Below are 26,681 nucleotides of genomic sequence, written 5' to 3'. Positions count from 1 at the left end.
TAACGTCCTGACAACTGGCAACGTGTAGTACCTGGCTACACGTCATGAGTATCAGCACACCGGTATAAGAATAACTTGGTCACACTTTACAATAAGGTTCATTAGTTAATGTTATTAATTTACTAACATTAACAAACAATGAACAACACATTTACTACTGTATTTGTTCATGTTAGTCGACGTTAGTTAATGAACAGTAGTTCATTGCTAGTTCATGTTAACTCATGGTGCATTAACTAATGTTAACAAGCATAGACTTGGATGTTAATAATGCATTAGTAAATGTTCAATTATGATTAATAAATGCTGTATATGTGTTGCTCATGATTAGTTCATGTTAGTAAATGCATTAACTAATGAACCTTATTGTAAAGCGTTACCAATAACTTTAAATCTGGCTAATAAAAAAAGGATAATTCAAGATTATAAAAAAATAGATTATTTATTAACGCGATTCTACCAAGTTCTTGGGTTAGGTGAAGCAGAAAAGGTTGGAACAGTGATGATCAGCCTGATATAAATTTCTAAAGATATGTTTGATTTGATCTAGAAGGCTCCGATGTGTGTTCTACAACCTCGTGAGTTGTGACATTCTACCTTTAAATGGCTCACATTACCAGATAATCTGTGCTGAGAATTAAAGCTGTACGAAGTCCTCAAAATTTTATGTCAGATCAGATTTCAGGCTTTAAACAAACATTAGATCTAAAAATGACCAACAAACTTTGATAAGACTTTGTGTGAGAATTAGTTCTTATTTTCTTATTGAATTTTATGAAAAAAAAGAAGAAATATATATATATATATATATATATATATATATATATATATATATATATATATATATATATATATATATATATATAATGTATACATGCATACATATATATTTTAAAAACATTAATTTAAAATTATATTATATTATATTACTAAAGTTCCATGTACGCAACAGGATCTTTAGACCATGCCATCATTGATCATTGTAAGAAACTTTGCAGCTTATGTTACTTTTCTATCATATATATTTATGTGTGTGTGTGTGTGTGTGTGTGTGTGTGTGTAGTTGACCAATTTTTTTGTAAATCACATTATTGAAGATAAAAAAATTGTATGTAGGTTGAAATCAGATGCTTTTAAAAATGTAAGGTGTCATGAACTTTGTCAATTCTTTTTAATTTTTATAAACCATACCTTAAATGTCCTATGATGTGACATGGCAAAAAAAAGAATTACGAATATTCAAATAGAGTAAGAGTGATTTATTGTCATTTTTGGACATTTTTCTTAATATAGTCTGTCTATTTTATATTAAATTATAAATAATATTTTTAGGTCCATGGCAGATAAATAAATAAAAGTTTACCCACTTACAGTAATTTAAATCACGCCAATACTTATAATTTTCACTTTTGTTGCCATGTGTTAGAGTGAAAATGCAAAGTCCCATCACCGTCCCATCAATATATTTGTGTAAAACAATGCATTTAACATATCGATACCCATTTAAATATACAAGCACCAGAATGACATTGTGTACAACTACATTGTAAGGCTCTGCACACACTTGCATTCTTCAAAATCTCTTTAGCACTTACAGGAAATACATTGTGCTAATGTGTACAATAAAATGGTATGTATAAGTTTACAGTTAAAATGCAAAAAAAAAAAAAAAAAAAAAAAAAAAAAATATATATATATATATATATATATATATATATATATATATATATATATATATATATATATATATATATATATATATATATATACATATATTATGGTCGCACAATATATTTTGAACTGAATCAAAATCTTCAGGAAGCCTTGGTGCCCCTGTGTGGTCCACTCAAGCCCAATAGAAGCCAGACCCTTATAATAACAGTTGAAGTGAGTTGTTGATTATAAAATGCATTATTCAGGTCCTGAATGCTGATTGGTCTGCAAGGCTGTTGAAATACACAAGTGTGCAGCAAGCTTTGAAAACAAACAATGTGACACTCAAGGCCATTCTGCATTTTGAATAACAAGCCACGTGAATATAAAACCAAAATCAAAAGAGCACAATGACATTTCTTTTTCTCAAAATCTCGTTTATTAAATTTAGAAAACACAATTCTGTTAATGGTTCATAACAACAGCAGGAGTAGAGAAATGAAGTTTCAGTTAGGCAGGGAGGGATGGGGGGCAGGTCAACCCCTGAGTTTAAAAACTGTTTTCCTCATCCTGTGGTCAAAGGTCAACTAACCCCCTGAGAGAGACAAGAGAATGAGGGTAAAAAACCTGGGCAGAGGGTGAAAGATGAGCAGGCATAACGGAGGGAGAGAACAGTGAGGGGGCAGGAGTCCTCAGAATAGGTGGGATTGGGGGGGAAATGTACAGTCTTCATAGCAAAACTCTGGAGACCTCAGGTAGAAAAGTTGAATTGCAAAGTCATTTGTTGTTCAAGTCAAAGTTATTCCTGCCAAAAAAGACTAAACAAAGCCCCCGAAATGCAGTGTTAACATGTAGTTACGCCCAACCCTGGGAGTGCTTCCATTTTTCTTTCTCATCGAGGTGGCGACGGGGGGTGGAAGGACCTTCAGCATCGGCTCTCAGGAGGGATGAGGAAGAGAAGTGGAATCGTTTGAGGGAAGGGACGAGGTTTCACCACAGACACCAGTAAAACGTATATCAGTGGGGAGTGCAAACATTGTCTTTTCCTGTGGGGACAGAGAGAGAGAGAGAGAAGAGAAAGAAAGAGAGAGAACGAGAGAGACTGGGGTGCGATTCAACAACACATCTGTCTGTCAATCAATCAAGCAATTAATCCGTCCATTTTATTCCTCGGTCTCTCTCACTCTCCCTCCATCATTCTCAAGGAGCCGACAGCGGAGACTCTCGGCTGGGTGACCCAGCAAGAGAAAGGTCCTCTGGGGGAAACACTGTCAGCGTGCAGGCCCTGATGCCGCCCAAAGATTCAGGCAGGTCAAACACTTTGTGCCATTCGTCCTTCTCGGGGTCATACTTCTGGACTATCTCAACCATACAGCGGTTATTCCACGAATATCCACCTACTACGTAGATCTTGTTCTCGAACACTGCCACACCGACGTCACTCTGACCACGAAGCATGGCTGCGATTGGCGTCCACAGGTCCAGAGCGGGACTGTAATACTCGCAGCTCAGCACGTCATCGTAGTCGCTGGTGCCCCGGAAGTGGTTTCCGCCAATGACGTAGAGCCGGTCGCCCACTGTGCACATGCAGTGCAGGCCACGCACAGTGGTCATTGGTGCCTTCTGAGTCCACTTATCAGCGTCCGGGTCAAAGCACATGAGCTCCTTCTGGAAGGTGTCGTGGGTGATTCCACCTGCACAACAAACCGCACGGAGAGTTTGCATCACTTTCTCTGCAGAAATGGACACCCATTTCTGGAAGCATTTGATATACAACAAAGAATGAATAATGCATCGCGCGCACACTCAAGATCTGCCGAGGAAAGGGTTAATATTGAATAATGCATCTTCCAAAACACACAAAGTAAACACACAACCAGGTCTGCGTGCTCACGGAAAGCGAGCTAGAAAGGAAAGAGGAGGAAAAAGACAAGAGGAAAAATAAAACAGGACATGTCTACAGGGAGGGCTGAAAATAAAGAGAACCATCCCATCAGGCACCTGGGCATCAGCCAACCAGACCCTCCCTCCTCTTCCTCCCTCTCTCTCTCTCTCTCCATCCATCCTGGTTTTGCCCTCTAACTCTCCACTCATCCATCCATCCATTCTTCCCTTTACTAAAAGAAGAGAATGATTCACTCACAAAACACACAGCTTCTAGTTCTAACTCTCAAATTCTTTGGAGCGAAACAAAGTAAAAGAAAAGGTGGAGAAGGTCTAAACACACACGAAGAGAGATGGAGACAGAACAAAGCATGAGGCAGCACATAGCATGAAGCGGTTTCATGCATGCAAACCATCGCTCATGTGAGTGCAGAGCTTAATACTCCGCTGCTTCATGACCTATATAACTGAGAGAGAGAGAGAGAGAGAGAGAGAGAGAGAGAGAGAGAGAGAGAGAGAGAGAGAGAGAGAGAGAGAGAGAGAGAGAGAGAGAGAGAGAGAGAGAGAGAGAGAGAGAGAAAGGACACAGACACCAGAGTAAAAACAAAAAGATCAGCACTTCCAAAAATACTCCAGAGAAAGAGCGTGGGTGGAGGAGAAAAGTGTAAGAATCAATGTAAATGTGTGCATGTACATCACCAGCAACACACACTCATGCATGAATAACTACACGAGGCTCCAGGCAGAACAGAGCGACACCATGAGATGAAGGAGGGGGTTCATAATTTGTGTAATTACAAGTGAATTATTTACAAAGGCTATTAAAACTACTGAAACGTCACTGACTGAAATGAGTGTTGTTGTGTTTTGCACATTCAATGCCATTATAAATGTCAAACTCCAGTAAGTACTTAACCTCTATGTGACATTTATAAGTGAAACAGTATATTTAGCACGGGGAAAATGGTGAATAATGTCAAAGAGAATATAATATTAACAGATCATAGACATATATATATATATATATATATATATATATATATATATACACACACACACACACATACATACATAAATACATACATACATATATATATATATATATATATACATATATACACACACACACACACATATATATACATATATATATATATATATATATATATATATATATATATATATATATATATATATATATGTATGTATGTATTTATGTATGTATGTATTTATGTATGTATGTATGTATGTGTGTATATATATATATATATATATATATATATATATATATATATATATATGTATATATATGTATGTATATATATATATATATATATATATATATATATATATATATATATATATATATATATATACATACATACATATATACATATATACATATATACATACATACATACATACATACATACATACATACATACATACATATATATATATATATATATATATATATATATATATATATATATATATATATATATATATATATATATATATATACATATATATATATATATACATATATACATATATACATACATACATACATATATACATATATATATATATATATATACATACTCATGTTCATATCATTGGGTTCATACAAAGTCTCTCTGGATATACTGGATTTAATATGTTTGGGTTTGAGTAAAGTGTTAATATTGGTTTTCTCAAAACATCTGATTCCAAATCTCAAATAAAAATATTGTTATTTAGAGCATTTATTTATTCAGAGATATGACTCTTGGTCAGATTAAAATACGTTTTTGTTTGTTGTGATAACATTTTTTTAGAGGTTTATTGCACGGAGCACAAATTGTTTCATATATTCATTTAAGTACTTTAGAAGTTAGCGAAAGATCCAAGTGTATTGCAAGACAGGGGCGTAACATGAAGAGGTACAGTATAACTTGTAGTGTAGACGTAACTTGCAGTTATCGAGATTCCATTTAACCATGCGAGATGCCACAATGAGATGGTGATGGCGAAAATACATAACAGAGAACATTTACTGGAAATGTTTACATGCATTTTCTCCAAATTTATCCACAATTATTCATCTGATACATTATTACATTATTCATCCATTTAGCAACTCCACTTTGCTGTCTTCTTCATCCATTTTGTTATTACAGTTAGTCCCCTGTGGTTGCAAATAACAACACATTGGGGAGTGCGTCAAGCATGAAAGCCTCCACAACTCATGACTGTACATGCACAGTAAAATAGGTGTATATGTTAATAACTGTGATGGTTGTGTTTAGGTTTGGGGTAGCTGTAGACTTTAATAACGATTATAGTTTGGTTTAGGGTTGTGGTAGGTGTAGACATTAATAATTTTGATGGTTGTGTTTAGGTTTGGCGTAGCAGTAGACTTTAATAACTGTGATGGTTGGGATTAGGGTTGTGGTAGGTGTAGATGTTAATAACTCTGATGGTTGGTTTTAGGGTTGTGGTAGGTGTAGAAGTTAATAACTGTGATGGTTAGGTTAGAATTAGAATTTTGGTAGGTGTAGACGATAATAACTGCGACGATGGGTTTAGGTGTGGAGTAGGTGTAGACGTTAATAACTGATGGGTACAGCTCCATCTTGCCAACAACTTTGTTTTCACATTTGGGTCTCGATAACTTCAAGTTAAGCCTCTACTACAAGTTTCCCCCTTTCATGTTATGCCCGTCTTGCAGTCCGCAGACCAATAGTATCTGGATGCAGCCTTTATGATGCAAGCTGAGATTGCTTCACTCAGCGATGCAATGTCAGACACAATGGACTCAATGGAGCTAGTGATATCACGGTGACGGGTAGTGTTAAGGGTGGGGTTAGGTAAGCCCATTAAAAAGCATTGGATGCAGCTCAGATTGCACTGCACCAGGTCTGCATCCAGACACCTCTCCCGCAGACAGACCCTACTCGGGCGGTCAGTTTTTAATAATAAATATATGGACATTGTTACCCAAATTTTGTATTACTTTGATTGATATATATATATATATATATATATATATATATATATATATATATATATATATATATATATATATATATATATATATATATATAAAATTAAATATATTTTCTTTTTATATAAAAACAAACATCAATTTAGGACAACTTGTATTTGACCACAAAATATACATTTTAAATTTGAGTTCAAATTTGAATTTAAAACAAATTTGACTACAAACAGAAATGAGACAAATAAAAATGCATGGATTATGTACAGTAAGATCAACAACGTCCAATGGAAATCTATTTTCTATTCGCATGCTGTTATTAATATTACACTACGGACATCCAAAAAAGTTTTTAATGGTTTCTAACGAACTTGCGAAATAACTCTGAGTGCATTTGGAAACATGGACAGTCTATTCCTGCCTGCAGTAGAAACACACCACAAGCACATCATGTTGAGAAGTTCAGCACATTATTTAAAGGTTGCTGGAGGGTTGAATGAGAGTTTTCCTTCTCACACTCGCGTAAAAGATGAACGCTAATGTATGGAGAAGTAAATGTGCGTGTGTGGGAGCAGAAAACAGAAAGCCTACAGCAGCATTATCACAGCTTGCTATACACGTACGTGTGTGTGAGAGAGATCACACTCCTCCTACATACCTCAAATGTTCATTATCACACAGAAACACACTTCTCGGATTCATATCATCACCACATCTCTCTCTCTCTCTCTCTCTCTCTCTCTCTGTCTGTCTTTATCATTTCCAGTGAAAGTAGGACTCATCTCCATAAAGCAGGATTTGAGCTGCAATCCTGTAAAGTGAGCATGTGACGCAAACAACCCCGCACCGGCAGGTTAACACCCAGTGAGTGAGTGTGTGTGTTCCTCTATTCAGAAAAGTTAATTCATTGCAGTCTGAAAGTGTGTTTGTGTGACGAAGGGAAAATACACAGATCTTTTAGAGAATCAGTGTGTGTGTGTGTGTGGTGAGAACATCTCATTCTCACCCTCCAGATATTTCTCTTCCCGTTAACAACACCTTACCAGCTACCTGATCTGTGAAAATCTGTTGGAGAATGAGGATGTGTGTTTGTGACTAAATTTGACTTGTTCTCTCATGTACGTGCACATTAAAGATGAATTGTGCTGCTTTGCGTGATTCTTTTTGATTATATGAAATGAAAAACACAAAACATGAACAAGAGATGAATCAAATCTCAACTGAATCAAGAGCCTGTGATTTTTTTTTTTTTTTTTTTTTTTGCGGTGGTCATCAATTATTTCAGTTTTTTTCTTTTGATCAGGTTTGTATATTTACTGATATACAGAAGTGGACTAAATCATTGGTATCTGTTAATTTTGTCCAGGCTAGTTTTATTAGTTTTTTTTTTTTTTCAATGCCTCTGTTGACCAGCAAATCGAAAGTCATATCTGATTTTCAGTAGTTTATTTTCAGTAATTTTTAATTAATCATGACTTTTTTCAGTTTTAATATATTTCAGTGACCACTGTAGTTTTTCTGTATTCAGTGGAAGGGTACCGACAACTTTGCCCATGTCTGCACATTGTACACTACTATTCAAAGATTTTGGGGTTGATAATATATATGAATATATATTATTAAAGAAAGTAATATTTTATTTAACAAGGATCTATTCAGTTGTATTAAAGACTTTTGTTTTTACATTTATCCTAAACAATGCTAAAAAATAAAGTTTAACATTTTCAACAAAAACATTAGGCAGTCCAACTGTTATCAATACTGATGATGAGAAATGTTTCTCTTGGATTGATTTCTAAAAAAAAACAAAGAAACAAAAACATGCCTTTGAAGATGACTTTTAAAAAATAATTTTAAAGGTGCTGTAAGTTTTTTTTCTCTTCTAAAGCATAACAATACCATAATATGCTTGCAGATATTTAAGAAACATGTCAAGTAAACATTCTTCTTGGAAAACAATACTAAAGTCAAATATTTTGTTTTGAAAACGTGCGTTACGTGCCGGAACGACTGTCTTTGTTTTGGTTCTTTTCACCAGCCGATGTCAGTTTAGTTATATTTCAGCACCCCTGGTTGCCTTGGTGGAAAACAGTGTATTTGAATCATTCAGTAAGGAAGGCTCTCAAAATGTGCATCCACGACCAAAATGTGACCTCAGGTGGACAGCAGCAGACTCCGAAATGAGATGCAGATTCAGAGTTCCATACGAGTTGGTTATTATTTAGCAAATATTATCAATATTTTGAGCGTAAACATTAGGTGAGCAGATTGCATTGAAACCCTGTGTCCTAACAACACCCTACATGACGAGATTTGCAGTGATAAGCAATTTGGCTGTTTGTACCAGACGAAACACGCCAGAAATTTAGATACAACCATTTAGAAGCACAGAATAGTGCATTTACAGTATAACTAAATGTTAAGGTTTATATTCTAATTAATACATATTAAACCTCTTTAACATTATTAAATGTAGATGCTGAATCACTCATATGTGTTGGTTTGCACTGAGTCACAATTCTAAAGTTCAATTTCAAATGGTTTATTCTATTTTTAAGATCTGAGGTGAACTATCTGCTGCTGCTTTCAGTTTATGGCAATAAATGTCATGTCAAATGATATTCAAACTCACATTGTTAGCATTTAACACTAAATAAAGGACATGAGGTGTACCTGAGATAATCATTGTCAGTATTTTGTTGTTCAGCTGCAGGAAATGGAAGCCGTTTCTAAAATAGAAACTTCAGCTCCTTTTAATAAGGAACATATTCCTTCTATCGCATGTCTTTGCTTTTCTTTAGAGCATGTTTTAAATTAGCTTTAGGGCTCGAGAATTAGGCACACTGTTGTTGGTGTCGTCAATCTGGCAACCTTTGTTTGCGTTTGTTTTGAACCAGGTGTGCAATACCTAGTTTAACCACAACTTACATACTGCACCTTTAAGAGACTGATCATAAATAATCTTAGTGACTTCAAACATTTGAATGGTAGTGTAATTAACACAGATAGCAAATACACAGGTGTGTGACAGTTACCTGAAATGTACATGTATCCTCCGTAAACAGTGCCTGCGTGTCCATAATGCGGCTCGCTCATTTTGGCCACATACGTCCATTCATTTGTTCTGGGGTTATAACACTCTACCGTTGCTGGAGAAAGACAAGAAAAGAGAAAAAAACTGAGTTAGGGATAAAAACACGGTCTTGACAGTGGCTAGACTAAAAGTTGATTTTGTGTGGTTACAGTAAAAGAGCTAAATAGGAGTATTTCTACACTTGTTTTGCATTACTAGCGCACACGAAAAACCATATTCTCCACTTATTATTGTCCACAGATATAAACCATTACTAGATATAACTGAGGCATTTACGCGATATGAAGCAATAAAGTCGCTCCTGCACACAGACACCTCTACTTCACCTTGTTTAATATTCAGAGAAGACGTCTCTCTTATCTAATCTCTGGAAATCAGAAGACCTGCTTTTCTTAAGTTTTATAAAAGTATCTGTCCGCACATATCAGATCACACAGAGGAGATCTGATATAGGCAGATGATGCATTATTAATATCCAGGGCTCTTTATCTCAAGTAGACTGGAGATGGTGAAATCGTAACCCAATTCAGTTTAGGGCAGTGCAATATGACGATACATATACGTAGGGACAAAATTGTTCTGTGGGGTCTCAAACTGCATTGTTTACATTAATAGTGTTTCATCATTTATGAGTGCAATATTGCATGCCATTAGAGTGATGCAAGCAGAAACATGAGTAACAGTAATCTGAGAAAGTTGCAATGCTTAGATTTTGGATTTTATTTAGCGTTTTCTTTTTTAATGTAAGTTCTGTAATCATTCATTTTTGAAAAGGGTTTCAAATTTTATTAATATTTACTTTAAATTTTTTACATTTTTAATCAGACGTGCCCTGAAGTTCCCAATAATGTGAGAAATATCATTTCAGATATAATTGAGTATATTTTTGAGTATATACTTCAAAATGTAAAAAAAAGAAACTTCACATGTGGTCTTCATTTAAACTATTAAATGATCATATTACAGAAATTGTACTATATTTTGATATACGTCATTATGTACAACATGTACATCATTATCAGGACATAAGATGACTTGTCTCCTGATAAAAGACTTGTAGTACTGCCCAGCCCTAATTTACTTTCTGTTCAGACTGCATCTGATACTGTATGTACAGCATTGATGTAGCTGTACACAAAAAAGTTGGCTCAGAGGGCAGCAGAATTGAACTATTGGTTTAAATGCTGCTTTATTGATGTCTCTTGATAGTTGATAAAATGTTTACATAAAATGTGAGGCATATGATCCATACAGCATTTCATATTGAAGGTATTAAGGAATCACAAAATAATGAAAGAAATAAAGGTTAAGGTCCATGCATTTCTATGTAGCGCTGCTTTCACCTGTGCTCAGACTGTAAAAGCCTATCAGGATCTGCATTTCTCTCTCTGGCTGTATCTGTTCTCTGATCTCTATTAACATTTCCTTTATAGTGTAAAGTTGCTGCAGTGCAGTGTTTATGCGAATCCAGACAGAGATCGGCCAAACTGAAACCGAAAACTGACCAGTTGCCGAAATAAAATCACCCGATTCTGTTTTATTTTACCAGTCAATTGGCGCAAACCGATTAAAATACATACATTTGGCATCTTATTTCATTATAATTTACATCATTCATATTTCTCTTTGTAACAGTTTTTTTTAACAAGGTCCTTTTTACTAGTTTTGTCTCACGGTTGCGCTGCGCTTACAAACGTTGTCATTATGACTGCAATAAGATTTGTCTTATAATAACTACTAAAATTCATGCAAAACAAAGTAAATTTCAGGTTTTGATGCAAAGTAAAATATTTAAAAAGTAGATTAAATGGGAATGCTATTCTCTCTTGAATCGATTCTAAGCTTGGTTTTTAAACCACACATGGCAATCTATGCTAGAGATGCAACGATTAACTGATTTCATTATTAATCGTGCTTAAATTAACCATAAAGGCTTCTCAACACTGTGTTTCTGCACGAAACAAAACTGCTGCAGGTAAAAGTTATGCCAACAGTGTGCTAGTTTGAGGTTCCGAGCTTACACTGTGCACTGTGGCTAATAAGCGCACACACAGGATAAACTATGGCTGAGGCTATTAACTAAGAGCCGACCACATAAAATTTATTCTTATTTTTATTTATTTATTAATTCATTGTTCTGCCCTTTATTTTCAGTGTAAAATTATTACTAATGTTTAAATGCCCCACAAATTTCCCACTTACTTTTAAGAATTAAAAAAAAAAAAGTTTTTATAGTAATTTTGTGCTTTATTCTGTATTAATTGGGTACTGAGCAGCACTTGAAATTAATGAATGCATCACAAAAGTGATAACCATGAAGCCATGATTATTTTTCTGACTATAATCGTAGAACCAAAATTTATAACCATTGCATCCCTTCTCTAGGCTAGTTTTTAACCATATACTCAAATGCAAGGAAAATCACTTGTGCATTTGGAGTCATTTAAGTTGGCTTTTATCTCTTGAGATGAATACTATAAACACTTTTTTAAACCGTTCCCAACTTTATTAATAGTAATAATAATAATAATACATTTTAGATTCAAGTGGTATTAGTAAGGAATTGGAGACAAGCATTTTACGGCTGTTTGTGAAGCACTCAGCACCATCTGCTGAGAATTGGAATTTTGAAAATATCTCTAAAAAACTAAACAGAAAATTGGAATCAAATCTAAGCATTTGAACAAATGGAATTAGGAGGTACTAAAAGATTCCCACCGCTACTAATAAACACAGACAGCTCGTTTGCCAGTGTTGATCGACTACAGAAGAGCCTCTGTCTGTTCTGACTGATCCGCAACCAAAATTACAACTCTGAGCGTAAAAAACCCTTTATATAATGAATGAGGGAAAAAAAGCACCACTGAGAGTCTGTCCTATGATCTATGATCAGAAATATCACTCACACAGCAAGCATTCACACTTAATATCCAAATATTCATGAGCCCACATAGGCACATTTTAAAAATAAGGTCATGCGTTTTCATAAATATGGACCGATGGATCCTGATGGGTAAGTCAAATACGAAGAAAGCCGGTTGCTGGATATTAGCATTTTCGGTTTGCGAGCCAGTCACACACTGAATATTACTCGTGATATGAGACAGCGGGCAGACTCCTCAAACAGTATGGGGTAAAAAGATTAAATTAAACTCAAAGCAATAAATTCCACTTGACCGTCAAGCTGGTGGTTGCTTTAGAAAATTGGACGACTGAATGCTAGGGGCTGGAGCGTCGTCTGATAAACATGAGAAAGGCCAGAGCGACTGCATGTAAATTATATACAGAGGCATGCAATTATGATTTTGTGCTTTCCTCCCTCTTGCTGTGGAACTGAGTGTGTCCGAGTGTGTGTTATCAAAGCTCAGTAATGTGACAGCCATCATTGGCCTCGTGTGGTCTGTGATAAAGGAAGGTTGTGTGTTTGTGCATATAGTTAAGAGAAATGATGACGGGAAGGTCATTTTTGTGTGTGGACACAAGCATGTCCCGCTGTTCTGCTTTTGCTATGTGGAGCTGCTCCTGCATTTTAATTACCCATGTTCCAGTGGGTCATTCGCCCTGTGAGAGCCTTCATCTCCGGTTAAGCTCCACCTTTGCCTGATCCGCTCATACAAGCATAGCTGCTAGAATAATAACTATGAAGCAAACGGTGCCAAAGGCAGGAGACTATTTTTTTTTTAAAGCCACCGAGAGGGGCTGCATGAGTATGTCTCCAGCAAACTGACATAAATCCTGTCTACTGTTACTATTCTCTGCTGAAAGCTCTTTTTGCTCCAAATGGCAATTTGCTTTTGAGTTTCACGGTTGCTCCATCCATGCGCATCACTAATGATTCCTCACTCATCTGCCATTTTCCACCCTGACTTCTGTCGTGTGATCTAATTTCATTTGTAATGAGTATCATATATTTATGTGCCTGAACAATCTGAGGTGAAAAAAGGGACTGCTATATCTCTTATGGGAAAGCATTTGCATTCAAGCGTAAATAATTACAATCAACAAATAAATATCAAATGATGTAAGACTTGAGATATCACAAATACTTCGATGTCTTTGACAATTCAAATATGAGCTTAAAACACAGAGACAATCGGCTCCACAACCCACCAGGTGGGAATGCAAGAAAACCAGCTCCCCTCCATTCCTTCATTTACATTTGAAGCATCCCAGTTCACCCACCCTCTCTACATACTATACTCATACAGAATCCTCATTTCAAAGTCTGAATGTTCTAAATCAATCCAAGTGACTTTATCTATCATGTTTGATATCATTTGAAATGTCTCAGTGTGACTGGTACAATGGTCTCATTCCCTCAGAAATTGACAATCAAAACAATACATATAAAACTTTGGGTATCTTTTGAACCACTGTGAAGGGTGTGCCATTCCTATAGGCAGAAACTCTTTCACTAAATGCAAATGCATTCCACCCCTTTCCTCGAGGGGATTCTTGGATTTACTACTTAAGGGAAAGTTTCTAAATGTTCGGCGCAATTCTGTTACCTAGATCAGCCCATAATGTGGAACTTCATGTTCCATGTTATGTATATTTTGAAGTCAGGTATGCATCTTTTAATCTTGGATTTATCTTTGAAAATTTGATGTCTTCTATTGGTCGTTTATGAATTGACTGAATGAATTGGCATAATACACATTTACCTGACTAATAAATTGTTGTGTTTGAACATATTTTGCTTACTCTGTAATTATTCATTCTAGTAGATTATGCTGTATCCCTGTTTCCGCACTTCCTATGTCAGGTCAGTAGACGATCTAAAATCCAGTTGAGATGGAGCATTGGGCACACTAATTGTATTTTAGGGATCCGACTGACTCTTGAAATTGATTCAAGTGTACTTAGGTGGAAAGGGCGTTAACTTCCGTCTAGGACAACAAGGAGTTGCACGACTAACCTAGACAATGTACGCGACCCTTGTTTGAAAGTAATGTTATTCTAAATTAAGTGTATATGGGAAACCATGGGCTTGGCTAAACCGAAATTATTATAGAGTACAGTAGTCGGTTACATTTATAATAATTGCCCTAACTTCTGATTGGAAATGATGTCTTTACTCAAGGGTGTACATCTAGAGAGGACTAATCAAAAATACTTTGGAATGAGCAAGCATGGGAGCGGCCATCTAAAAGTAGTAGTCATCTACCTCTGTTTAATATTCAAGACTGACAATAGTGTGACCACGAGGGAACGCCATTGGCTGGGGCGATCTCTCTGAGCGTCATGAGCACCCGAATGAACAAATGTAATAGATACGAGTGAAGATAAAAGGTTCAAACATTTATCTAAATTAATATATTGATATAATCTCCTTAATGTTTTATGATTGGAGTCAGATAAAACAAAAGATAAATATGTTAATATACTACACCACCTAATATTTAAATTGGAGTAAGATATGAGTTAAATTTCAAGTAAATCAACATTGTGCAATGGAAAGACTGAATAGGCATTGAACCTTCACCCACCAGTGGACACCTCCATTGGAACAACTGGGTGGATATTACAATGACAACAAACTGGCTTCAGTTACAACGGCAAAACATTTTGCCAAAAATTTGTTTCAAATTGCATGATTTTGAAAGTGACAAAATCCTTTAACTATAAAATGCATGATTTTTTTGAAAACAGTAATGAAATGAATGTGTATATGTGTTCAGACTGTATAGGCCTGTCACGGTTATTAAATAATGTCTAATGTTGTACTTTAATCTAATGGCGATTGATCAAATTACCCCAATAACTGCTATACCATTAATAGCCACAAAGGGGAAATATAAATAAATAGAGAGGAATGCTTGCAAATCTATTTGCATTTTATTTTTACTTTCAAATTTGCGACAGTGAAAGTGCAGAGTAAATTGCGTCAGTGTAGCATTTCTCTACTTACCACTAAAATAACACAACTACTAACAACTATAAAAACACCAGCAATACCAACAACTTGTTGTTTAGAAGTAAAGTTGTTTAGAATAGCTAAAGTACATCTTTTTCAGTGGAAATTTTCCTAACTAGGGCTGCACAATATTGAAGAAATCTGAAATTGCGATCTTTTGTTTTGTTGTGAAATACAGTATATTGCGATTTGAAAACAATTTCACCAGATGGCTTGAATAGCTCTATTTGTAAAAAAATCATTCATTTAGATTGGTTGGGTTGCTTTTGTAAGGGTGTGAATCATGTATAAAAAAATAAAATTGCAAGAATAATTTCAATGGAGGGGCGACGCGGTGGCGCAGTGAGAAGCACGACTGCTCACAGCAAGAAGGTTGCTGGTTCGAGCCTTAACTAGGTCAGTTGGCATTTCTGAGTGGAGTTTGCGTGGGTTTCCTCCGGGTGCTCCGGTTTCCCCCACAGTCCAAAGACATGTGGTGTAGGTGAATTGGATTAGCTAAATTGTCCATAGTGTATGAGTGAGTGCGTATGGGAGTCTCCCAGTGATGGGTTGCTGGAAGGGCATCAACTGCATAAACATGTGATGAATAAGTTGGCGGTTCATTCCGCTGTGGCGACCCCGGATAAATAAATGGACTAAACCGCCAAGAAAATGAATGAATGAATTTCCACAAATGACTTGAATAGGAAGATGATAACCGGTTTCAAGGTAAACAGCGGTTTGGAAAAGCCAAGGTCCTGAAACTGCAAACAATTTCTGTAATACCGTTCTCAAGGTATATGTAAAAAATTTTAGGTGTTTTTTTATGACTATTTCATCAAGTTGTTATGGAATCTGTGTAACTTATGAAGATAGTCAGTCATAGATTTATTTAAATTGTTTAACCTAACATGTTTAAAATAAAAAAAAGCCAAAATATTTTAAATGTTTCTTGAAATAAAATATATTGTGTTCAAAGAGGAAAAAAGCTTTCTTTTTTTACGCAGGCATTTTAAAGGAACGCATTTTAAAGCAGTAATCACAACACCCTGAACCCATAAAACCGTGATATTTTTTTATCCAAGGATACTGTCAGAATCTTATACTGGCCCATGCCTAGATTTGAATATCTCTATTTAGAAATAATTTATAAAGTTCAATTGATAGGATGTAGAGTAGGAGTAAAATCCATAAAATATAATACAAATATTACAATTATCATTAAATAAAATAGAGAAAAGATACACATGAAATAAATCGTGCTTTATGTTATCTGGAGATTCAATATTCAAGTATAGAAATTAAAGAATCCCATCATCTGTAAAACACTGTATAGTCTTCATTGCATGAATAACTAAATTCAATTAATTTATGTTAAACACTACAAATGTTATAATTCTTGTGCCTGAATAGCCTGAAGTGCTTACATAGACACAGACCCTAAAACACATGTACATTTTAATGAACTTTCACTCTATTATTAATGAACTTTCCAATGACGTGTCCAGAACTCTGGTGCCCGATAAACTACAGACTAAACATTCTAAATCTGCAATGTGACTGTTGCAGATGTACACATTGCGATGTCAATGCTGAAACAATGTCTTATGTAGCAATAATTTTAATTATTTTTGCAGATTTATGTGAATGGGATTGTTTCAAGAAAGCAAAACCTTTTTGTTTTTTTAAGTACTGCTTACACTCAATTCCTCCTACTAGATTAAAAGGACAGTTCATCCAAAAATGAAAATTCATAAATTACACACCATCTACTTTATCCAAACCTTTTTGACTTGATATCCTTTGTTAAACACAAAATAAGACATTTTGGAAAACAAGTAACCTTTGATTTCCATAGTATTTGTTTGTCCTACTATGGATGTCAAATGGTTACAGTAGTTCCGCTCTCTTCAAAATAGTTTCTCCAGCATTCAACAGAAGAAAAATAAAGGTTTGAAACCACAGCAAGGTGAGAAAATGGTGAGTTAATTTTCATTTTTTCATGAACTCTCCCTTTAGGCAGTCGTGATTAACCAACTGTTCATGCAAAATTAATGTCGCCATGACATAAATTCACCCAGTATCTTTTTTATTAGATTGTGAACAATTTTTTTCATCCACATGTTTCTTTTTTAAAATTCAATTTGTCATTTTTCATCAAAATGTCATAATCTTTCTGTGACATTTGCCAGACTCCTCCAGTCTTCTGAAACATTCAGATCTGCCTCTATGTAACAGACAACCAGCCAACGAAACCAAATATAAAGCAGTTGTCTTTTTCAATAATCCACTTCAGATGGATGTCCCAATACATGATCTGTCATTACTTATGCTACACCGTAACTTCAATTTTTAATGTTATGCTCTTAGTATTCAATTCACAAGACTGAAACATAATGGGTCAATGCAAACCATGTTTTCCTGACTGCATATTAACCAGTATTGAATATAGACTGTGTTGCCTTTTTTTAACCTTGCATAATGTAAAGCACAGTTCTGAAGATGGAGGGGATGTAAAGCAACAATTGACACAACCTACACTGAAAACAAAGAAACAAAAATGATTCCTTGGATTTAATAACATTTTTTTAAGTTTAGTGGTTGTAAACAAATTATTTGGGCTGAATTTAAACTAATGATTTAAGTCTAACATTACTAAATTTAATTTGTTGAAATTCAACAAATTTAAATTGTTTGCAAATAATTTTTTTTGTGTACCAAGCTGAGAGCCATGGACACTATTAACAACACACATTAGGGGGCAGCACTGCTAACAAACCACCTTGCAGGAGCTTCAGGTTCAAATCAAATCTTTCTCCAGACATATCAACAAATTACCAAGACATTTGTTGTCTTGTAAAAGCATGTAAAAACTTTGAAAATTTTGAGGTATCAACATACAGTTAGTACTTCGAAAGCACTCAATTTAAATGCACAGATTAGTAATTTATTTACCCTGATGATAAGACCTTTTAATGTTATATGACCTGTTTGAAATAAAAACTACTACTGCTCATACATTCATTTGGCAGTAATTAGCAACAAGAATTTAATATAATTTTTTTAAAGATGCAAAGATTTTAGAATCTGAGTGATATACTAATACAGAGTCTTAAAGACTAATGGTCAAGGTTAGGATTTTATGTTAAATGGCACATTGAAATGTAGGTTTGTTTTTACCGAATCCTATTGTATCAACCTTATTATTTCACGTACAAGCAGGCGCAGCCATTGGAACCTTATTGGTTCATATTGGAGACTTCTGGTTCCAAGCACTTGATTTTCAGTGGTAAAAACAGCTTATTAAGGTGTGAGATGATGCAAACTAGAATTTTCTTAATTGTATTATTTAGATTTATTTTAGTATTGCCATAAACACAACTGTTTGCAAAGCAAGTTGTTTGATCATTTACATTTGATACTTTAGCTTTTTTAATAAAAATTGAATGTAAAAAATTCTCCTTTTGTGGTTTTAAAACCAAAAGAAGGCAATGTGGTGTTAAAACAACACCAGGGTGAGCAAATGAGGGCTTAATTTTGGGTGAACCTCCCCTTTAATGTTATATTTACAAAACATGTCAGCAATTGAAGCACAGCATGTCTCTTAGAAATCTGTTCCCTGCTGTGCCACTAAAATCCCTTCCTGACTCACCCAGTTCTCCTGCGGCGTTCCTCCCGCCCACAGCGTATAGATATCCTTTGAGAGCGCTCAGATGAAAGAAGGTCCTCTTCTCATTTAGACATGCCACCTGAATCCACTTGTTATACCTGGGGTCATAGCGAAACACGGTATCCACTGCCGTTTTACCTTTCGTGTCATAGTTACTCTGTCCACCGACCACATACAAAAAGTTCCCGATCACTGCGATGCCATGCTGGTAGCGCGGGGCATCCATGGGTGCCAGTGCCTTCCATTCATGTGCTTTCTCGTCAAAAAGTCGCAGCTCTTTGCTAACAACCAGCTGTTGCCGTAGCACACCCCCTAGCGTCACTAAATGGGTATTGTCCGAACGGATCGCAGTCCGTTCCGACTGCATCACCGGCTGCATGTATGGCATCATCTGGTAGTTGCTGGCTTCTAATAAAAGGTTAACACAAGTATTGTCCGTACGCATGAAATCGACAGTCTGTACGTGGTTTATAAGTTCCGTCGGACTCATCAGAGGAAATCGAATATTGCGCATTAGTTTGGCGGCGTATTCCATGCGGCCTTCTTCATAGCGTAACCAGCGGCACGCTGATTTAAACAGGTCCAATTCGCTGCAGTGTTTTAGACTGTTAGAGGAGAGAACAAATGCTAGACGCTCGAACGGAAGTTTGACAAACTCGCCGGTGCCGAGCAGGGAGGGAAAATTCTTCAGGATGAAGTTGTTGACGTATTTGTCCACTTCGGTGAGGTTGTAAGTATTGGCGATGCGTCCCACCTCCACACAGTTGTCCAACGACACCTAAGAAGGAGGACGAACTTTGCGTTAGTGCTGCAAACAAACTTCCTAAAGTAAAAGTGCTATCATTTGAAACAGTGTCCTACCCCTGAAATGAGAAAGACTTTGCAGAAGTCAAGGACAGGCAGGATCTGGAGAAAGCTAGCAGCCTCAAGGGTGTCCTGAAGATTCTCCATGTTGAGAGAGAGTTTGGCGGTGTAAATGAAGTCTATAATCTTCTTTAGCCCTATTCGATTCACACCATGCAGCTTTATACACATCAAATCCTGCTCTTTCATTCCACCTGAGGAAACAAAAAAAAGGGAAAGAGGGGGATGAGATGACAGAGGGAGGAGATGAAAGCCAGAGGAAATCAGTGCAAGGAAATATTCAGACAAAACAGATATAAAAAAGGGGGAAAAGTGCCGATAAAGGAAACGGGGAAGAAAAGAACGGGGGAGGGATCGGCGAAAAAACGTAGCAAACGAGCGGATCAAAGGCAGAGGGGAGAGTGACAGAAACAATAAGGAGAACGAGAGAAAGAGGAAAAGAGAGAGGAGATAAGTGAGTCTTACTGCAAGCTGTCACCAATTCTCTTTACCATGATAATGAGCCACTTATTCAAGAGCCACGTTTGAAATAAATCAAACCACTTTCATTAATTCAGATGCGTTTTCGCAACTATACCGAGATGGAGAAAGAGAGAAGGAAGTAGAGAGAGCAAAAGGGATAAGTAGAACACAAGGGGAGAATGAAAGCAAGTAAAACAGACAGCAATTATAGGAGTCTTGCAATGCTGAAATGCTTATGACACGCACACAGGACTTTATGAATACCAGTGACCCATTACATGATCAACGGAGACGGTACACAGCAAATTCATCTGAGTTAAATTCTCGGTGTTGAAGCATTTCAGAGTAAAGTGTTGACGTTAAAGAGTTAGATTTTGATAAATGAATATAATAAGAGTTAGAATTGATTTTATTCAGTGCAAAATCAAGGAGTTATCGTTTCTACACTTGGTGGTGTTATTTCCAACATCCGGGAACTCATGCAGCCCCAGTCACTGAAGAATTTTCCATACGCCATTTTCCATCTGAGGTTTAGAACAGCAACTGGTGAGTCAAACTACCTAAATGTTGGTATTTTACTGACTTTCTCTAAGGAAATACAGTTGTAAACATATTGTTAAGTTAATAACTTTAGAATGGAGTGACAATTTTAATCTTCTGCGGTTCATTCATGGTCGTTTGTGTATCTAGCTTAACTGCATTACTATTCACTTCTTTTCAAGAATGTTTTTATATATGCTCACGCATACATAGTGCATAAAAACATCAAATGTTCATGTTCAACACATTTCTGTCACGCTTAATGCCATTTTGTGCGTTGTTACTCATCTGTAAAATAAAATCGACACTTCTCCTTTAATTCGAAGCAAACTAAGTTAGCGAGGGAATCACCGGAGCAGCCTAACCTTAGCCTACTCTGCCCGGATGCTAACGGCAACACAGGACGGTTTCCATAAGCTCTGGAGAGTTTCTAAAACATATCTGGTGAGTAAATGAACATATGCTTACTTGTAAAAGGCTTCCTGACTAAAACATATGATTGTTTGTTATTCGTGTACGTTAATTTGGTTGTTTTAAACACCGCGGCCCTTTTAAACTGGTTCATTCGTGGCCGTCCATAACTTATACCGTTAGTCCATAGACTCGTGTGATAACGTACGCTTGAATTATATTAAGCGTTGACAACCATTAAAGTCGGAATGTTAACATTAATGTCTTTAAATGACCGCGTTTGCACTTTCTCAGACTTTTAAGGTTACAGAAGTCTCCCGGAAGTTGTGGGACTAACATTAACGTTATCCCGCAAATGCACAGAGACTCCCAGATGCCCAAGTAGATGCCCGCAAATGAATGATAATCTCCCGGAAATCGCGCGTCTCCCGCCCGGTCATTAACACTTTGCACACCCCTCTCCACCGCATCCCTCCCAGCTCTTCAGGTACGTCGCGCGCAAGTCACCCCCACCGCTCAGCTACGTCGCGCGCAACTCATACCATTGCTCTTTAGGTACTCATTTCTCCCGCTACCTCCCGCAAATCAACTCTGTATCCCCCGAAAATGACTTTTCCCAACTCGGGATGTCTGACGTTAGTAAGTTAGGCTATTTCTGTAGTCAGGAACATCTTAGTCAAGCTTTTTCTCCCGCATGATATTGTGCTTAAAACTATAGGCTAAACTTAGCATGTACTGTACACAACATTTCCGTTTTATTAGTGCGTTGTAAACAGCCACCTGTCTGTAAAATTAATCAACTAATTCATATTTGAGCAGCCTAATGATGATACAGGTTTGATTTGTAGATTTATTATCAATAATCAACATCTGAATCAAAAGATATCTGAAAAAGTGTGAGGCATACTTTGTGATGTTCATCTCTTTTTTTATTTGAAGGTTATGCATATTTGTTAGATACTACTTTTTTGTTGTTTTTTTAACAGCCACAGTTCTCTATACAATAACACAAGACCCTGTGACGGTGGCTGATTAGAGACGGATGGTGTATTTCCAGAGTTGGTGAAATGACCAAGCACACCTTCTTGGTCATATGTGGTGATAATAATGAAGGTATGTTTGATAAAGTTCTGTATTTGTTTCACAATAAGCTGAGAGGGTATTAGAGCATTAAAGAATAATGAATGACATGAAGGTGATAAGTTTTGTATTGTGGGTGAACTGTTACTTAAATAATGTTTTGCTCTTTACTTTGCACTTTTCCTCTTCTGCTTATCCTAATATTTTAGATTATATTTGGACCTGAAACATCTGCTAGACTCCAGTAAAGGTGGCCTCAATACTGGACCTGAAAGGGCCTAACAAGTTGAATCTGGTAAAGAAACACGCATGCACGCACGCACACGCTTACAGAAAACTGTTGTTTATGAAGTTTATGAATATTTTTTACACTGTGGGCAATATTTTGGGGAAATCAGCATAACTAAATGATATAAAAGATTTTAAGCTCCTCTAAATTTTGCTCCAAGTGTTGTGTTAAATTCAGGATTCTGGACAGACAGCTGCCTGTTTTTCCAGTTCTAGTCATAGTGGTTAACCTAATTGTTTTTGGAGATCCAACAGTGATGTATGTGTTTTTTCTACTTTTCCATATCCTGTCACCTCAACCAGCTGGGAGAGTCAAGTTGTGGATCATCATGAAGATTTTCAAAAGGTGAGTTTAGATTTCTTGAATGTTTTATTTACTTTAAATGTTCTTTTAAATATATCATAGAATTTGATTGCAATTTGTTTTCAAACATTTTTCTTAGTCATGCTGGAGTCTTGAAGAGTTCTTAGATGAGCATCACCCTATATCCGTGCATCAAGAACCACCAGACGAGCGATCAGCAGCTACTACATCATCATGGATAAAAAGGTCATCCTGTGGCTGGGAAGCACTTCATTCACAGGACATGCTTGATGAGATTTCCTAGCTCCAGTTTGTTTTCACACAAGTTTACAGCATTTATACCTTCATATAAACTGCTGTGTTTGATATGGAGGAACAAGAAAACACCAGAAGTGAAAGATTTGCACGCCAAGTTTAAAATGTAATTTCAGAAGAAAACTATGAGTGACGCTATATTGAACTTTCAAATTGCTCTGATAACACATCAAGTTTGGACCAAAGGACTGAAACAGCCTTTTTGAGCACTGGTCATACATATTTTGTTGATACTGTTTGTACTAATAAAACATTTAAAGCATATTTGACATTGTTGCATTTTAAAAACTGAATGAATTGTTGAAGTGGTGAATGTTTTCAAATAAAATGTTTTTTCTTTTGTAATTTACAGTCTATTTGACCTTTTTACCATATTTACACTCAAGAGAGTTGAATAAAATAACAATATATTACACCAGGCGGTGTTAAATATAGTTACATTTTTTAACTCTGCCCAGAGTTAAAATTAACCCTTACTTCGGTGTCAATGTGCCAACCCTTTTGAAAGTGTTGATTTAACTTTGTTTTGAGTGGACCCCATGAGACACTTTCAAAATGTTGAAATTAACACCCATAGAGTTGTTTTGGGTCCCCATCTTTTGCTGTGTACATTTCTCAGCTAAGAGATTTGCCTTTTCCCACAGAATGGTGCATATGACCTGACACAATCTCAGTCAACTCATTTATTTTCCTTTGGCTTTGTCTTTTTATTTATCAGGGGTCACCACAGTGGAATGAACCACCAACTTATCCAGCATATGTTTTATGCAGCTGATGCCCTTCCAGCTGCAACCCAGCACTGGGAAACACCCATACATTCTCACTACAGCCAATTTAGCTTAAATAATTCACCTATACTGCATGTCTGTGGATTGTGGGGGAAACTGGAGCACCCAGAAAAAAACCCACGCGAACTCGAGACTCGAAACAGCAACCTTCTTGCTGTGAGGTGACAGTGCTAACAACTGAGCCACAATGCCCTTATTTGAGTTTTTATTTAATATTAAAAATATAAAGGCTAAAACTGTTTATTTGATCATAATAGCGTTATGAAAAAATTCAAGTATCTATAATCTGTGACAAAGAAGCTTGGTTTATTTTCCAGTTGCAGTTACTGTTCATTTTTAAGGCAGTGCTGACTTTTTGATAAAATACACCTTTGTATTTCAATTTAATATCTTGAGGCTCCCTTTAACATCCACAGTGAGCATTTACTGATGGGTCTATGCTGTTTTTTAGCCTTTATAAAGCATATAAACAGTTATTTTCTCTATAAAATCCATGTTAGCCATTTAGGAATGAACCTACAGTAACTGGGCAGACAGAAGCCCTGCCCATCACGCGAATATGAAGCTGTTCTGAAGTGAATTTGACGTGCGAATGAAGCGGATTTGATGCGCAAATAAGTCGGATGTTGACGCGTGAATGAAGCGAGTAAACTCAAATGTTCACATGTCTATTTACGTGCGGATAGCATGATTTATCCGCGCGTTGCGCGTCTGGTGTGAACAGTATCAGTAGCATTAATGCAAGAGTTTCAGATTTTTCTTACTAATATCAATACTGAAAACAGTAATGTTTTGTCAAAACCATGATAAGCATTTTCTGAATTTTTAGTTAAATAAAAAGTTCAAACAATTTTTTGTGAATTTAAAGTAGCCTTTGCAGTTTGTGGTTAATTTAGGCTGCTTTCACGCTTGGTTCAATTGCCTGGACTGAACCCAAGTTCGATTGTCCCCCCTTGCCACTTTTTCGGCTAGTTTGTGTTCACACCAGCTTTTTTCCTTCTGAACCACGGAACGCTTGTGTCATCGAGCTGCTGCTGTGTGTACAAGCTGCCAAAATAGAAAGACGTCCACACATCACGGCCATTCTGCTTTAACTGAATCTTTTGGATTTGGAGATCTAGAAAGTGACTAGCGTCCATCTGCCACAAAAAACTATTATAAATGTTCAGAACGTAACGGAAAAGCTGTTTTTGAAGAAGACAAGCAGATGTTATCACTGTTCTTGCCTTGGCACAGTCCCGCTTGTCACCAAGGTACAGTACGTGATACCCAGACATACACACAGACGAATGAATGTTATGAAAATGATAGTTTGTTGTACTGTTGTCGGTTCACCTCTGTTATTTGGTATGATTGCATTCATACCAGAAGTGAACCAGACCAGAGTTCACACAAGGTAAACGTACCAAACACTAACGTCAAACAAACCCGGGTGCGGACAAAAAGTGCTAGCGTGAAAGCACTCTTAACGGATTAATTTAATTTATGGGTAAATTCACCTAAAAATATATATGTTGTTAAAAATCCCTTAAATGAAGATATTTTAGATGAAAATCTGTGAGCTCCCTTATCCTCCAAAGATTATCAAGCTACGAGAAAACGCTCTTATGAATACGTGCCCTATACTGACACGGAGGAAAAAAACTGTAGAATAAAGTGACTATTTTTGTTTTATGAGCACACAAAAGTATTCCCGTAGCTTGACCATAATCCAATTGAAGGCACAAAAGACATGTAGTCTGTTTTGAGATATTTTTGGTATTTTTCTGGACTGTGAACCACTTGTGACTATTGTAGTATATGGAAGGTGAGTGAGCTAAATATCTAAAGTATCTTCATTTGAGTTCTGAATACAAACAAAGGACTTTTAAATGACATAAATGTAAGTAATTAATAACATTAATTTTATTTTTAGATGAACTAACCATTTAAATGTTTGGTTAATATTGAATTATAATCGTATGTGTCATATTTAAATCAGGAAGGATTTAATTAGCAGAGAAAACTGTACAGTAGTAAAGTGAATATTTTCTTTCATAACACCATGATTTAAAAACCACACACTGAATTCAGAAACAAGATCCATAGATGAATTGATTTTCCCCCAGCTCTAGTTGCGAAATGGTGTAAGCCTGCAGAAAGACTATTCCCTGTACGCACTGCTCCTTCATAATTGTTTAAGTGCTCTCTCATAATAGTTTTTGTGTTAAAAACTCATCCAGGGGTTGGCAGTATGCTGTATTAAATGGCATAATTATTTAGGGAATAGCTGAACTCAATTCAAATAATGAAACGAAGTCCTTTTCATTGAAAAGATAATCTCTGAACAAGCTTTCCCAAATAACCCTGAGCATATCCCTTGCCGTCTTATCTTTTTTCACCTCACTGGCTTTGTTCTTTCTTCCCAAGAAACAAGAGCGTTTCTGAGAGAGACGGGAAGGGAGGGGGA

The 26,681-nt window shown here is 36.2% G+C and overlaps 1 protein-coding gene and 1 long non-coding RNA gene across 11 annotated transcripts in view; one reads left to right on the top strand and one right to left on the bottom strand.

Annotated features, from left to right (window-relative positions):
* Nucleotides 1-2,069: 2,069 nt before the first annotated feature.
* Nucleotides 2,070-26,681, bottom strand: part of klhl13 (kelch-like family member 13) — a 97,583-nt gene continuing 72,971 nt past the window's right edge. For all 10 annotated transcript variants that reach the window (XM_017356040.4, XM_068221099.2, XM_073949831.1 and 7 more), the window contains 4 exon segments: nucleotides 20,042-20,238; nucleotides 19,163-19,958; nucleotides 9,556-9,669; nucleotides 2,070-3,347 (listed from right to left, as the gene is read on the bottom strand). In XM_017356040.4, the coding sequence (XP_017211529.1) occupies nucleotides 2,854-3,347; nucleotides 9,556-9,669; nucleotides 19,163-19,958; nucleotides 20,042-20,238 (1,601 nt within the window). In that variant the 3' untranslated portion in view covers nucleotides 2,070-2,853.
* On the top strand, nucleotides 21,409-23,789 carry LOC137495610 (uncharacterized). The gene is made up of 5 exons (XR_011015545.2): nucleotides 21,409-21,490; nucleotides 22,444-22,570; nucleotides 22,747-22,832; nucleotides 23,129-23,171; nucleotides 23,269-23,789. It is a non-coding gene; the product is annotated as an uncharacterized lncRNA (long non-coding RNA).

This window comes from Danio rerio, chromosome 5 (genome assembly GCF_049306965.1).
Source record: "Danio rerio strain Tuebingen ecotype United States chromosome 5, GRCz12tu, whole genome shotgun sequence".
Taxonomy (NCBI): domain Eukaryota; kingdom Metazoa; phylum Chordata; class Actinopteri; order Cypriniformes; family Danionidae; genus Danio; species Danio rerio.
This window is presented reverse-complemented; position numbering and strand designations above follow the sequence as displayed.